Consider the following 13818-nt stretch of genomic DNA (forward strand, 5'->3'; position numbering starts at 1 on the left):
CATTTAACATTATACAGCTTTTAATATTTCAAGTCAATCAGCCAACCAAGTATTTATTAAATGCTTATTATTTGTCTGGCATTGTTCTAAGTACTGGAGATTCAAAGAAAAACAAAACGAGTCTCTGTCCTCAAGGACTTTATACTGTAATGGGGGAGACAGAATAAAGTTGGTATGTTTAAGATGCAGATAGAGTATATGGAAAGTTTAGAGGGGAAAACATTTAGGAGCTAGGAGGACTGGGAACAGCCTTTGAGTTGTGTTTTGGAGGAAACCAGGGATTCTAGAAGGCAGAGGTGAACTGGGATAGCATTCAGGGCATGAGAGATAGCCAGTGGAAAGTCACAGAGATGAGAGATGGAGTGCTTGTGAAAAACAATAATCCTGGCCTCTACAGCATGTAGATGGGAGTAAATGTGTAAGAATATTGAAAAAGTAGGAAGGGACTAGTTAGCTTTTAATGCTAAAGATCAGAGAGATAATGGGAAGCCCTTAGATTTTATTGAATTTGGGGAAGAAGGGTAGGTGACATACAGAGACCTATACTTTAGGGAAAAAGATTACTTTGCCAGTGAATCAGTAAGCATTTATTAAAGATCTATTACATATTAGACATTGTACTAAACTCTAGGGATAGAAAGAAAGGCAAAAGATAGACTTTTCCCTCAAGGAGTTCAAAATCAAATAGGGGGTTGGGAACAACCTGCAAATACTTATGAACAAACAAGCTATGTGCAAGCTAAGTAGGAAATAATCATACAAGGACAGCATTAGAATTAAGAGAGATTAGGAGAGGCTTCCTGTAGAAGATGGAATTTTAACTGAGGTTTCAAGAGGTAAAAATGAGGAGGGAATGCATTCTAGGCATGGAGGGACAACTAGAGAAAATGCATAGAGGTGAGAGACAGACCAGCTTGTTCTTAGAAACACAACTAGGCTAGTATCACTGATTGAAGAGTGCAAGTAACATGTAAGAAGACTTGGTGGTATATGTGTGTGTATGTGGGTGTATTTGTGTAATGGGGTGATGTTGATTATGAAGGACTTTGAATGTTAAACAGGATTTGATCCTGAAGGTGATAGGGAGTCACAGGAGTTTAATGAGTATGTGAGACATGGTCAAATCTAGAAATCACTTTGTTGACTGAAAGGAGGTTGAATTGTAGTGGGGGAAGACCTATGGCAGTCTGTTGTAATAGTCCAGACATGAGGAGCTTTCAGAGGAGCATGCTTTCAGAGTGCTGGCAGTATCAGAGGAAAGAACAGGACATATGTGAAAAACATTGCAAGGGTCAAATCAAGAGGCCTTGGCAAGAGATTGGATATGGTAGATGAGAGATAATGAGGAGTTGAGGTTGTGGAGCATAGGTTATGAACCTGGGAGACTTGGACATTGGTGGTGGCCTGAAAAGTTGAGTAGGGAGAGATTTGAGACAGGGAGACTAATGATGAGGCTAGTGGGAAAGTCCTGGAAAGTGGTGATGAGTACTAGAGCTAGGGTGGTGACTGTTTGAATGGAGAGAAGGGGACATAAGTGAAAGATCATATGGACAAAGATGCTACCAGATTTTGCAATTGATTGGCTATGTGGGGTGATTGAGAATTCAGAGACAAGTATGACAAGGTTGCAAATCTGGTGACTGAAAGTATAGTGATGCTGTCAACAGAAATCAGAAAGCTGAGTGGATTTATGGCAAAAGCCAATGAGTTCTCTTTTAGAAGTGTTGAATTTGAGATTCCTAGGAAACATCCAATTTTAAATCTAACTTCTTAATTACTATCTATTGTAGCAGTAGAAAGGGTAGAAAAAAGAACTTCTATGTATTGTTAAATCATCAAATCATAGGTCCTAAAGCTGTAAGGAATCTTGAGAACATCAAATCCACCTTGCTGTCTTTAGGTAAATTAAGCTGGATTCCCATTTTATGAAATAAACTTAGGCTAAGTCACTAGCCTGAGATCACACAACTAGAAGGTGGAATAGGAGGTGTCTTGATACCTCCTACAGTGTTCTTTTCATTTCTCCTAAGTGTTATTGCAGACCTGAGCGTGTTATTATGGTAAAGATAATTATTATTATTATGATTTTACTTTCTAGTACATGAGCAGTATAGATTCATGGTGAAAAAAAGATTATTCATATTAAACTTTGAAAGGAATATAGTAAGTTTCCTGATTGGCAAATACCTTGTTGTTGATGTTCAGTTGTTTCAGTTCTGTCTGACTGTTCATGACCCTATTTGGTGTTTTCTTTGCCTAGGATACTGGAGTGGTTTGTTCCTCCTCCAACTCATTTTACAGATGAGAAAACTGAGGCACACAGGGTTAAGTTAATTGCCCAGTGTCACATTTGAACTCAGGAAGATGAATCTTCTTGACTTCAGGCCCACAGCACTTTATCCACTGTTGCCACCTAGCTGTCCAGAAAATATATTATCACAGTGCTTTGCACATAATAAGTGATTATAGTAAATGCTTTATTCATTCATTCATTCATTCATTCATTCATTCATTCATTCACTCACTCATAATAAACAGGCATCCTTTGCTTTTCCTTATATTTAGGAAAATGTTTTAGCGGAAAGGATATAAAAGAATTTAAAACAGAGAAAAAAAGTTTATGTCTGTTTAGCTTAATTGGACTAGTTTCTTAATTGGGCCTTCTGCTGTATGTGTGCTTTAGACACTTAACTATTATAGAGTCTAATAGGCCATCCCATAAGAAAATTGGCAGTGATTTATCAGCTGTTTGATTAATGATGGGGAAATAAGGCGGGGAGGAACTGAAAGGAGAGATTGGAATGACTTTCAACTGCTCCAGACTGCAGCTGATATTCTCTAAGCTGTTTGGTATAGCTAGGACTATTCTAGTTAACATGCAAATTAGGTTAGGACTCCAATGATTTCACTGCTTCCATATGCCCTTATCTCTCTCCCAGATTCAACTTCCTCAATTGAGAAGTTCAGTCTCCTCAGCAGTTTAATTTTAGTCCTCTGCTCAATTTGCTTTTGCAGTGGGTAGAACAATTGAGCAGGCCATTCTTGCTCATGTTAGCTAAATGACTTCATTTACTTTTATTTTTCTATTAGTCCTTAAATCTAGGAGGGGGGAATAAGGTTGAAAGGGGCTCACAAAGTTGGGGTATTTTGGTGCCCTGACTTTGGTAGAAGTTGATGGTAGCAAATGAAGCTCTGCTCTCTGCACCCAAGAATATAGTAGAATAAGGAACATATTTTCAGAGGTAGGACTTTTCAACTAATTTGATCACTCCTTAAAGCTTATTAACCAGTTAGATTGGATTTTAAATAATTATTTCTTCAGAGATACTCTTTTAATTGCATTTCCTTATAAATTGCTTTCAAAATGTATGTTTCTCATTTAAGTTATTATGGGTAAAGGTAATCATTTTTTTTTCAACTTCCTAGTACATGAGCAACGTAGATTCATGGTGCAAAGCCTGTGGTGAGGTAGAGCTTCCTTCTGAGCTGCAGGATTTAGAAGATGCGATTCACCATCACCAAGGAATATACGAACATATCACCCTTGCTTACTCAGAAGTAAGTAACCTGTTGAACTAAAGTTTTTGCAACAATATTGTTGTGGTTTTTTTTTTCCATGCTCTCAAGAGCTTGAAAATAAGAAATTATGAATAGTCTGGAAAGAATCTTTAGGATTCTTGAAGGCAACTCCAAGAAAAAGGTCTTCCTTTGTGTCAGTTGTTTAAATTGTTCTTTTAAATTAGTTATTGCTTTATTATTGTTGCTTTTTTATCTCCCTTATGTAAGCAACTAAACTTAAATCTTAGAAGCTTGATTTTTAGTCACAGTACTTGTTAATTTTTGTTGCCCTGGGTCATTCTCATTTTATTAATGTTTCCCCTAAACCTTTGTATGTTACAGCAGTCACTCAGTAAATGTTTGTTTAACAGAATTTACCTTTTTAATCCTCCTAAATAAGACTTTCTAGGAAAGAGGGTCTCATGTCAGAAATGTCTTTCTTTTCATAGATGCTGTTATATATTTTTTGAAAACTAAACCTACTCAGATGAACATATTATTTGTGATACAATTTTTTCATTTTTGAATTCTGATAATCTAGAATTGATTGCTTTTCATGTTAAGGCAGTTTATTTTTGAGCATATTCAGGATTGTTTTTAAAATGTGTATTTTTAAATCAAGTATATTTGTAAAGTGCTTACTTAACACCAGGCCTGGCATATAGTGCTTTATAAATGCTAGATATTATTATTATTAATTCATAAATTAGATTGGATTAACTCATTCCAGTTCATATTTATATATGCTACTTTAAGGTTACAAAGTGCTTTTTAAAGAACTGTGTTAGATTTTTTCAGATATTATCACCATTTCATGAATGAGAAAACTCAAGTATAGAAAGATTCAATGAGTTGTCTGTAGTAACACAGCCTCTTACCAGAGTAGCAGAGCTTTAAACCAAAAGCTTTCACTTTCCAAGCCAGTATTTCTTTTAGAAAATATCGGGGGGGCGGAGCCAAGATGGCAAAGTAGAAAGACGCATATACACACAGCTCCGAACCCACAAACCACAGAACGGCTAGAGGGGACCAACCCAGGGCGAATTCTGCACCCAGAGACCACGGAATATTGGAGCGAGGGAGATTTCTGTTCCAGAGAGACCTCCAAACCTCTCACAGGGGGTCCTTCGCGCCGTGGACTGGGCGCCGGGACGGGGAGTAGAGGGCAGCCTTGCTGCGGCAGCGACACCGTGAGGAAAAGATCCGAGCGGGCTACGGGGACAGGATCTCCAGCGGCCACGCGGGTCCCTCCACCCACAGAGGGACCTGCAAACCTCTCGCAAAAGGTCCGTCGCGCTGCAGACGCGGAGCCCAGCCCGGACCTGCGGCGGCGGTGGCGGCCGCGGCTCCGAGAGGTACAGATCCGAGAAGGCTCCAGAGACGGGATCTCCAGCGGCGGCACAAGCCCCCCCACCAACAGGTGACTGACGGGGGTAGGTGAGAGAGTGTCTTTGGCGGGTCGAGAGGGGAGTGGGGTGCCCCCATGGCTCGGGCCCCCCCGGGAGATAGAAGCTGAGAGGCGGCTGCAGACAGGGGCTCCCCAAACGGGCGGGAGCCTGGATCCATTGTGGAAGGTCTGTGCATAAACCCCCAGAGGGAACTGAGCCAGAGAGGCGGCCCTGCTCCTGACCACCTGAACTTAATTCTCACACTGAATAGCAGCCCTGCCCCCGCCAAAAATCCTAAGGCGGGAAGCAGCATTTGAATCTCAGTTCCCAAACGCTGGCTGGGAGGACCAGGAGGCAAGGAGGGTGTGAGGAGAACATTCAGAGGTCAGGTCACTGGCTGGGGAGAATGCCCAGAAAAGGGAAAAGAGATAAAACTATTGAAGGGTACTTTCTCGGAGAAAAGACACTTCCTCCCTTCCTTTCTGATGGGGAGGAACAATGCTTGCCATCAGGCAAAGACACAGAAATCGAGGATTCTGTGTCCCAGCCCACCCAATGGGCTCAGGCCATGGAAGAGCTCAAGAGGAATTTTGAAAATCAAGTTAGAGAGGTGGAGGAAAGACTGGGAAGAGAAATGAGAGGGATGAGGGAGAAGCATGAAAAGCAGATCAGCTCCCTGCTTAAGGAGAACCAAAAAAATCTTGAAGAAATTGGCACCTTGAGAACTAGCCTAACTCAGTTGGCAAGGGAGGTGCAAGGGGCCAATGAGGAGAAGAATGCTTTCAAAAGCAGAATTAACCAAATGGAAAAGGAGATTCAAAAGCTCACTGAAGAAAATAGATCTTTCAAAACTGGAATGGTACAGATGGACGCTAAGGACTTTATGAGAAAGACAGATATCACAGAACATAGCGTGCAGATTCGAAAAATGGAAGATAATGTGAAATATCTTATTGGAAAAACAAATGACCTGGAAAATAGAATCAGGAGAGACAATGTAAAAATTCTGGGACTACCTGAAAACCATGATCAAAAGAAGAGCCTAGACATCATCTTCCATGAAATTATCAAGGAAAACTGCCCTGAGATTCTAGAACCAGAGGGCAAAATAAATATTCAAGGAATCCGCAGAACACCGCATGAAAGAGATCCAAAAAGAGAAACTCCTAGGAGCATTGTGGCCAAATTACAGAATTCCCAGGTGAAAGAGAAAATATTGCAAGCATCTAGAAAGAAACAATTCAAGTATTGTGGAAATACAATCAGGATAACACAAGATCTAGCTCCCTCTACATTAAGGGATTGAAGGGAATGGAATAGGATATTCCAGAAGTCAAAGGAACTAGGACTAAAACCAAGAATCACCTACCCAGCAAAACTGAGTATAATACTTCAGGAGAAAAAATGGTCTTTCAATGAAATAGAGGATTTTCAAATTTTCCTGATGAAAAGACCAGAGCTAGAAAGAAAATTTGACTTTCTAACACAAGAATGAAGAGAACCATGAAAAGGTGAACAGCAAAGAGAAGTCATAAGGGTCTTACTAAAGTTGAACTGTTTACATTCCTACATGGAAAGACAATATTTGTAACTCTTGAAACATTTCAATATCTGGGTACTGGGTGGGAGTACACACACACACACATGCACACACGCACACATACATAGAGACAGAGTGCACAGAGTGAATTGAAGAGGATGGGATCATATCTTAAAAAAAAAATGAAATCAAGCAGTGAGAGAGAAATATTGGGAGGAGAAAGGGAGAAGTTATATGGGGCAAATTATCTCATAAAAGAGGCAAGCAAAAGACTTATTAGTGGTGGGATAAAGAGGGGAGGCAAGAGAAAAACATGAGGTCTACTCTCATCACATTCCACTAAAGGAAAGAATAAAATGCACACTCATTTTGATAGGAAAACCTATCTCACAATACAGGAGAGTGGGGGACAGGGGCACAAGCAGGGTGGGGGGGAGGATGGAGGGGAGGGCATGGGGAGGAGAATGCAATCCGAGGTCGACACTCATGGGGAGGGAAAGGACCATAAGAAAATAGAAGTAATGGGGGACAGGATAGGATGGAGGGAAATATAGTTAGTCCTATACAACACAACTAGTATGGAAATCATTTGCAAAACTAAACAGATTTGGCCTATATTGAATTGCTTGTCTTCCAAGGGGAAGGGATGGAGAGGGAGGGAGCTAAGGAGGTTGGAACTCAAAGTGTTAGGACCAAATGTAATGTTCTTACCACTGGGTAACAAGAAATACAGGTTAAGGGGTCAAGAAAGCTATCTGGCCCTACAGGACAAAAGAGAAGACGGAGACGTGGACAGGGAGAGAGGATAGAGGAGAGAGCAGATTGGTCACAGGGGCAATTAGAATGCTTGGGTTTGGGGGGGGGGAGGGGATAAAAGGGGAGAAAATTTGTAACCCAAAATTTTGTGAAAATAAATGTTAAAAGTTAAATTAAAAAAAAAAAAGAAAATATCGGAAATTTCAGACTTTACTTTTACAAGAGAGTTAACAAATATATAGATCATTTAAATAATAATTTATATAAATTTATATCCTTGGGTGTCAAAAAATTACCTCTGTGACCTAGTTTTATAGTTTCAAGTTTAAGGGTTTAAATTCATCTCTTACGAACTGCTTACTGATATTTCTGTACACTGCTCCCAGATGAAAGGATCATGTTTGCACAGTATCCAAGTGAGAAGAATGTTTTTTTTGAGTTCACATGGGCAACTTGCCTCCAGGTATCTCTATGATACTCAAGGGTATCATCTCCAAATTCCCAAATCATGTTTCTGTTTTTAAAAAGTCACTATACACATATATCTGGAGTGGGGAGAAAGAAGAGAACTTTATGAAACTAGAATTTTCGTGAACACTAAAATGTTAAAGCAACTAATTATTAAGTAGAAATCTTAAGCTGCATGTAAGTATTCTTCTTTTCTGATTCTTGCCTTTGGTTCTTTCTCTCCTTTATTTACCTTAACTTCATCTCAGAAACTGGACCAGCTTGTCCAAAACCCTAGGGAATACTTGATATGACAATCTCAATAGCTTATTCCTTGCTTATAGCTTTTCTCTTAAAGGATTCTATTTCTTACTGGTTCCTCTTGATCAGAGGTGAGACATGTTTGGTTTGGGTTTTAGTTTATTCTTTTGAGCCTGCAAAACCTCTCTAGTTTTGCTTAGTACATATTGTTGATATAATATAAAAATTCAACACCCTTGTCCTCCCACTGTCTCTCATCCCCCTCCTCCACCTCCTGCTTTTGCTTTGTAGAACATAAAGTGATCCTGTTCTTTATGCAGAGCAGAAAATTTAAGAGAATATAAACTGACTGAATCCTGCTGATGCTTGAGGGTAGAGTGCTTTAAGTAATTAAGAATTCCAAGAATCAATGATTCTTTTTCACAGTTCTGTACCTGACTAATAGAAGGTAACTTCTTTGAATCTCAGTTTTTCCAGTTGTTACAGTGAGTGAAGGATCATTTTTTTTCTTTGCCTATGAGGAGCACTGCTCAATTGAGTTATATTTCACGTAGTGGTGATAATGTTTGAATTGTTCGGTCCCTCCTTTGATTAGTGGCACATGTTTTTGAGATACTTGGCTAAGGCCAAGGCCAGGAATGTGGTCTGTAGGCATGGAACTATGTATTTGCTATGAGAGAATATGTGGTTATACCTGGAACCTTGTTCTCAGCCACAGAAGGAATGAGCCTGTTTAAGAAAGGTTCTGTGAGGGGAGGAATTAGTGTTGCTGTTCTTATTATTGCACCCTTTTATTCACTTTTCACTTTGAAATCAGATTGAAGCTTACAAAGAAAGTGGGGCACCTATATATGGGGCATGTGTCCATCTGCCTAGGATGGAGTCTCATGATATTTTTAATGGGGGCAGTTTGTTTAAAATGGACAAATTGCTTAGAAATAAAAGGGTTCTCAGACTGAGTTTTTAAGTCACACGTTTTCAGCCTAAGACTATGTTTGTGGAGAAACCATAAGTCCCAGAAGACTGTAATTAATTCTAAAAAGACTGACGGAACTTTACATGGAACAGAATAAAATTCTGATGCTACTGTGTATCTTTTTAAAAGTGATCTCCCTTTTCTCATAATCTGTTCAGACTTCTCCCTAGGGTGGTAGTAGTGACTGAACTTTTTGGCTCTAAGAATCATAGAATCAGAATGTCAGGTCCATGAAAGAATTCAGAGATCATCTGGAACAAACCCTTGTTTTTATGCATGAGTAAATGTTCAGGTTGAAGGCAAATAATCATCTTGCACTTCTAAGTAAAATCCTTTTAAATTTTAAGAAATAGAAAATTTAAACTATCTCCATTTAGTTTTCCTTGTTTCTAGTGGTAGTGATGATGTAGATAGGAAATAGGAAGACTTGCCAGTAATTTTATTTTTACATAAACACCTGCTTTGCTCTGTTTTAATTAGACTTGCACCATGTTGATACTGTTTGTATTTCAACAACAGGAACATACCTGAGTTATAAACGTTTGCTTGCTTCGGCTTGCCAGATTTGGGCTAATGTACTTGATCACCCAGATGGATAGGGCAGTATACATAGAGAGTTAGAATGTCATGTTGTTTTACTTTTTAAATAATTTATTGATGTAGGAAAACAGAAGGAAAAAAAGAACATCTCTGTCTCTTCCTCCCCCTTTAAAAACAAAGCATAGTTAAGCAAAACAGACCAACGCATTTGACTTATGGTTTTAGAGATAGTATATGTTAGTTATGTTTTGCTTTTCATTTGTTATTAAAAGGTATGTCCTTTGTAGAAATGTTTCTAAACGTTTCCTCTTTATAAAAAGATAATCAATTCATTAAGCTTTGGACATATTACTAGATTAAAGATCCCAATTAGATTATAAGAATTCATTAAAAGAAACAAATTATTCATTAAAAAACATTTACCACTTTAAAACAAGAGTGATCTATAGGATCAGGGCAGGAAACTTTTCTTGAATCACTAAGACTCCCACAAAACTAGACAGTGCCAAGAAACATGGTTTATCATTCCTGCTTTGCCATTGACCCCCATCTGACTTTGGACAGGTCACTTTATTTTTCAGTTTCTTCATCTATAAAATGAGGGCATTGAATGAGAAAATCTATAAAGTTTTTCTGCTCTGACATTCTATGGTTTTATGTAACTTTGGCAAACTTACTCCCTGCCTCAATTTCTTCTTTTGAAAAAAACACACTGACTCACCGCGTGCTTCAGCAGGACTTTATGAGGTTTAATAAGCTCCTCTCTGCAAAGCCTGTTGTGTTTCTTAGCTTCAAGGCACTGTATAAATACAGGATGATATTATTATTATCAGTAGGGTAGGATAAAAACAAACAGCAAAATATATGAGTCACACCAATCATTAGCTTTGTAAAGTTACGCCTCTGTTATGGATAGAGAATCTCAGTTGCCTTGAGAGTAACTTTATAAACCAATTATTTCAAAGCCTCATCAAACAAAGCCATGTTGCATTGGATTTAATAGATTATACTCACACTTTGGCATAACATCAGAGCTGGTAAATTTCAAAAACAGTGGTGGTTTTTCTTTTTCCCATCTCCATCCCCTTCCCCCTTAAAAGTATCTCCTAGAGAGCTCTGAGGTGTTTCTAAGCTACAGTGTTATAGAGGGGGAAAAAACCCATAAAATTAGACTGGGGCCGTAATGGAAAAGTCATGCCTTGTGCCCACAGAAGATAACGTAAGCCTTTGGTGGTAGCTTTTAAACACTCTTCTAATTTAGGCACTTCTAGTGACTACCTGGGCAGCTAGGTAGCCCAGGAGATACAGTGCCAGGCCTGGAGTCAGACTTATCTTCCTGACTTCAAATTTGGCCTCAGACATTTACTAGCTGTATGACCCTGAATATGTCACTTAACCCAGTTTATCTCAGTTTCCTCATCTATAGAACGAGCTTGAGAAAGAAATGGTAAGCTTTGCCAGGAAAACCCAAAAATGGGGTCATAAGGAATCAGACACTACTGAAAAATGAATAGTAACAAGAAATAACTGCCTCGAGGTGGCAGAAGAGATGAATCACCATGGAGGGAGCTCAGCAGGAGTGGTATAGGATTGTTTTGTGCGTCTGCAGAGTTCATCTGTGCATCTGAGAGTTCATCTGTGCGTCTGCAGAGTTCATCTGTGCAGCAAACCAGAAGGAGAAAGACTGAATTACAAATCCAGATTCTAGAATGTATGGTATTTCTGAAAGCTCCAGGTACACTTAGGCTGCCATTCAAGGCCAGAGAAGATAGAGGTATGGCCAGGTAGTTCACCTTCAAATCCACTGCATGGTTTGCCCTCAGTTCAACACAACTGGTATGTAAAACCTTTTGACAATTAGTTTCAGGCCTGAATTTTTACGTTAACTTTTTAGAGTGGTTACTTTTTAGAGAGGTTACTATTTTTCAACTTCTCACCAGTACTAATTGGCTGCTTCTCTGAATCTTGGGCATAACCACAAACTTTTACCAATCTCTTTCCTTGTAAGGACCTGGCATCCTTGAATGTCATTCAGTCCTCACCATCTTCAACTTTATCAGAAACTCTAAATGAAAAAGCATGATGTTAAACCAGAGCTGGGGAAGAGAACAGACACTGTTAAACCAAACGCAGGATGAATATTAAATCCTGTGCTATAAATAGTAGCTGTTATCCTTGGCCCCAGGTCTTTCCCCTCCCCCCACCAAAAATAACAAAACACAGAAAATTCCTGCCCTTGGATTGCTGATGCATGGATCATCTCATTATGCCACTTGTTACCTCCTAGATTCAATTTCTTAATTCTTTTATTTAACCCCCAAGAAAGGAAATTGTTATTTTCCCAAGAAAGGTTAATCTTTGTTACTTATATGTTCATGGTATCCAAATATTTTGTTTTTACTCAACATTCTTTCTCAATTCATTAATAACTGCATTTTACCTCTGGAGCAGCAAGTGGTAGCAACCTCCTCCCTTTTAGGTCCAAAATGTCAGATTTAAACAAAATAAACTTACCTGATTTTTGGTTGGTTTTGGTCTTGGGCTACCTACAGTTGCTTATGTCAGGTTTAGCCATAGCCAGAAGCCCTTAATGCTGCTTCCTATTCTTAGATAATTATGAAACTTTGACATTTTGCTGGTGAATAGGTAGATATTTCTGCTGGAGTCATTTTAGCCAGATATAATCTAGTAGCAAGTTTCAAGATCCACATACCAGAAATAGAAATTAGCAAACTTGGCAGTAAATTTCTGTGCAATTTGATTTTGTCACGTACAGCAGAAAAAGTAGAGAAGGTTCTTTCTGCCCTAGAGCCAGTATATACTACAACGGTTAGGGTACTTGGCCTGGAGTCAGGAAGACCTGAGTTCAAATCCATCCTCATACCCTTAGTTGCTATGTGACCCAAGGTAAGTTATTTCTCTTCTCTCTGCCTCCATAAAATAATAGTAGTACCGACCTCCCAAGGTTGTTGTGAGGACCAAACAAGATGATATTTGTAAAGTGCTTAGCAAAATGCCAAGCATGTACTTGGGACTATATAAATGCTAGCACTATTATTATTCTTTATTTACTTTTCACTAAAATAGTCTAATTAATTGCTTACTTAGATCCCAGGCACTTGTTTTCTCTTAAATATTGGAGGCAAAATACTCTTGACATGTTTATTACATATTTAAGCACTTTATTTAATTAATCTTTGCATTTCCCTTCCATTTAGCTGTAAATATTTGCTATTGATTTGGTTATTTGTAAAATTTTTATAAAATTTATAAGTTTTTTATAGTATATATCTTAATTCATAGCATCTTAGCACCTTTCCCAACTCGAGTTTGTGTGTGTGTCACACACACACACACACACACACCCTCCCTCCCAGTTTGAGATAATGAGGACAATTCAGTCTATACATTAATGACAGAAGACTTATTGTGAAAAGAATTGATAGGAAATTTGTTACCGTTCACCATACAAAGATACCTAGAAATAAACACATTTTGAAGCTAAGCTGATACATAGCTTGTTTGAATCCATGAGAATTTACCTGGCAGCAGAACCAACACAGCCCTGAAGTATTTAGCACATCAGGAGCCTTTTATTAATTGCTTGGGTTAGGCTTTTGTTTAAGTTGTGTGTAATTTACTTGGCTTCCTTTTTTCTTTGCAATATCTCCTTCTGTTCATCTCTTTCTGGGATATGCTAGTATGAAGGACGTTTATTTTTAGGATCTTTTCTTTTGCAGAATAAACCATTAGGCTATAAAATAATCATCATGTTTATCTTGGCCACAGAATACTGTTTTCCTGAGAATAAGAAAAAGCAGGTTTTTCTGAAGTACTGAAATAGGTTGTACTAAACTCTGTCAACACCTTTAAATACAGGTATTCCTGTAATTGACAGAAATATAATCCTGAAGGTGGTTTTTGAAGTTAAAAAGAAAAAATTAGTCTTATCTTCCCAGTTTGCTTATATTTTAAAATAAAAAATTATGCCCAGTTGTTGACTATAAAAATTTCTGCTGCTATACTATTTTGTTTCTGCATCAGCAGTCGAGCAGTCAGTCATAAAACATTTATTAAGTGCCTACTGTGTGCCAAGCCTGTGCTAAGCACTGGAGATACCACCACAGCTATCTAAGAGCTCAGCCTAATGGAGGAGACGCTATACAAACAACTATATAAAAACTCTGTATCTAGGATAAATTGGAGATCATCAGCAGAGGAAATGGGTTATCAGCATTCCAGATGACTGGGAAAGGCTGCTGGTAGAAGGTGAGATTTTTGCAGGGATTTAAAAGAAGCCAGAAGAGGAGCCAGGATTTGGAGATGAGAATGAAGAGGATTCCAGTCATGAA

General features: G+C 38.6%; 1 protein-coding gene across 6 annotated transcripts in view; it reads left to right on the plus strand.

The window, feature by feature from the left end:
- The window catches only part of TRIO (trio Rho guanine nucleotide exchange factor), a 509362-nt gene that overhangs the window by 242876 nt on the left and 252668 nt on the right, over positions 1–13818 (plus strand). For all 6 annotated transcript variants that reach the window (XR_011966271.1, XM_072605443.1, XM_072605438.1 and 3 more), the window contains one exon: positions 3427–3558. Coding sequence is in view for 5 of the 6 variants with exons in the window: in XM_072605443.1 (XP_072461544.1) it covers positions 3427–3558 (132 nt within the window). In the remaining variant the exon portion in view is untranslated. The remainder of the gene's footprint in view (positions 1–3426; positions 3559–13818) is intronic.

Source organism: Notamacropus eugenii, chromosome 4, assembly GCF_028372415.1.
Source record: "Notamacropus eugenii isolate mMacEug1 chromosome 4, mMacEug1.pri_v2, whole genome shotgun sequence".
Classification (NCBI taxonomy): Eukaryota; Metazoa; Chordata; class Mammalia; order Diprotodontia; family Macropodidae; genus Notamacropus; species Notamacropus eugenii.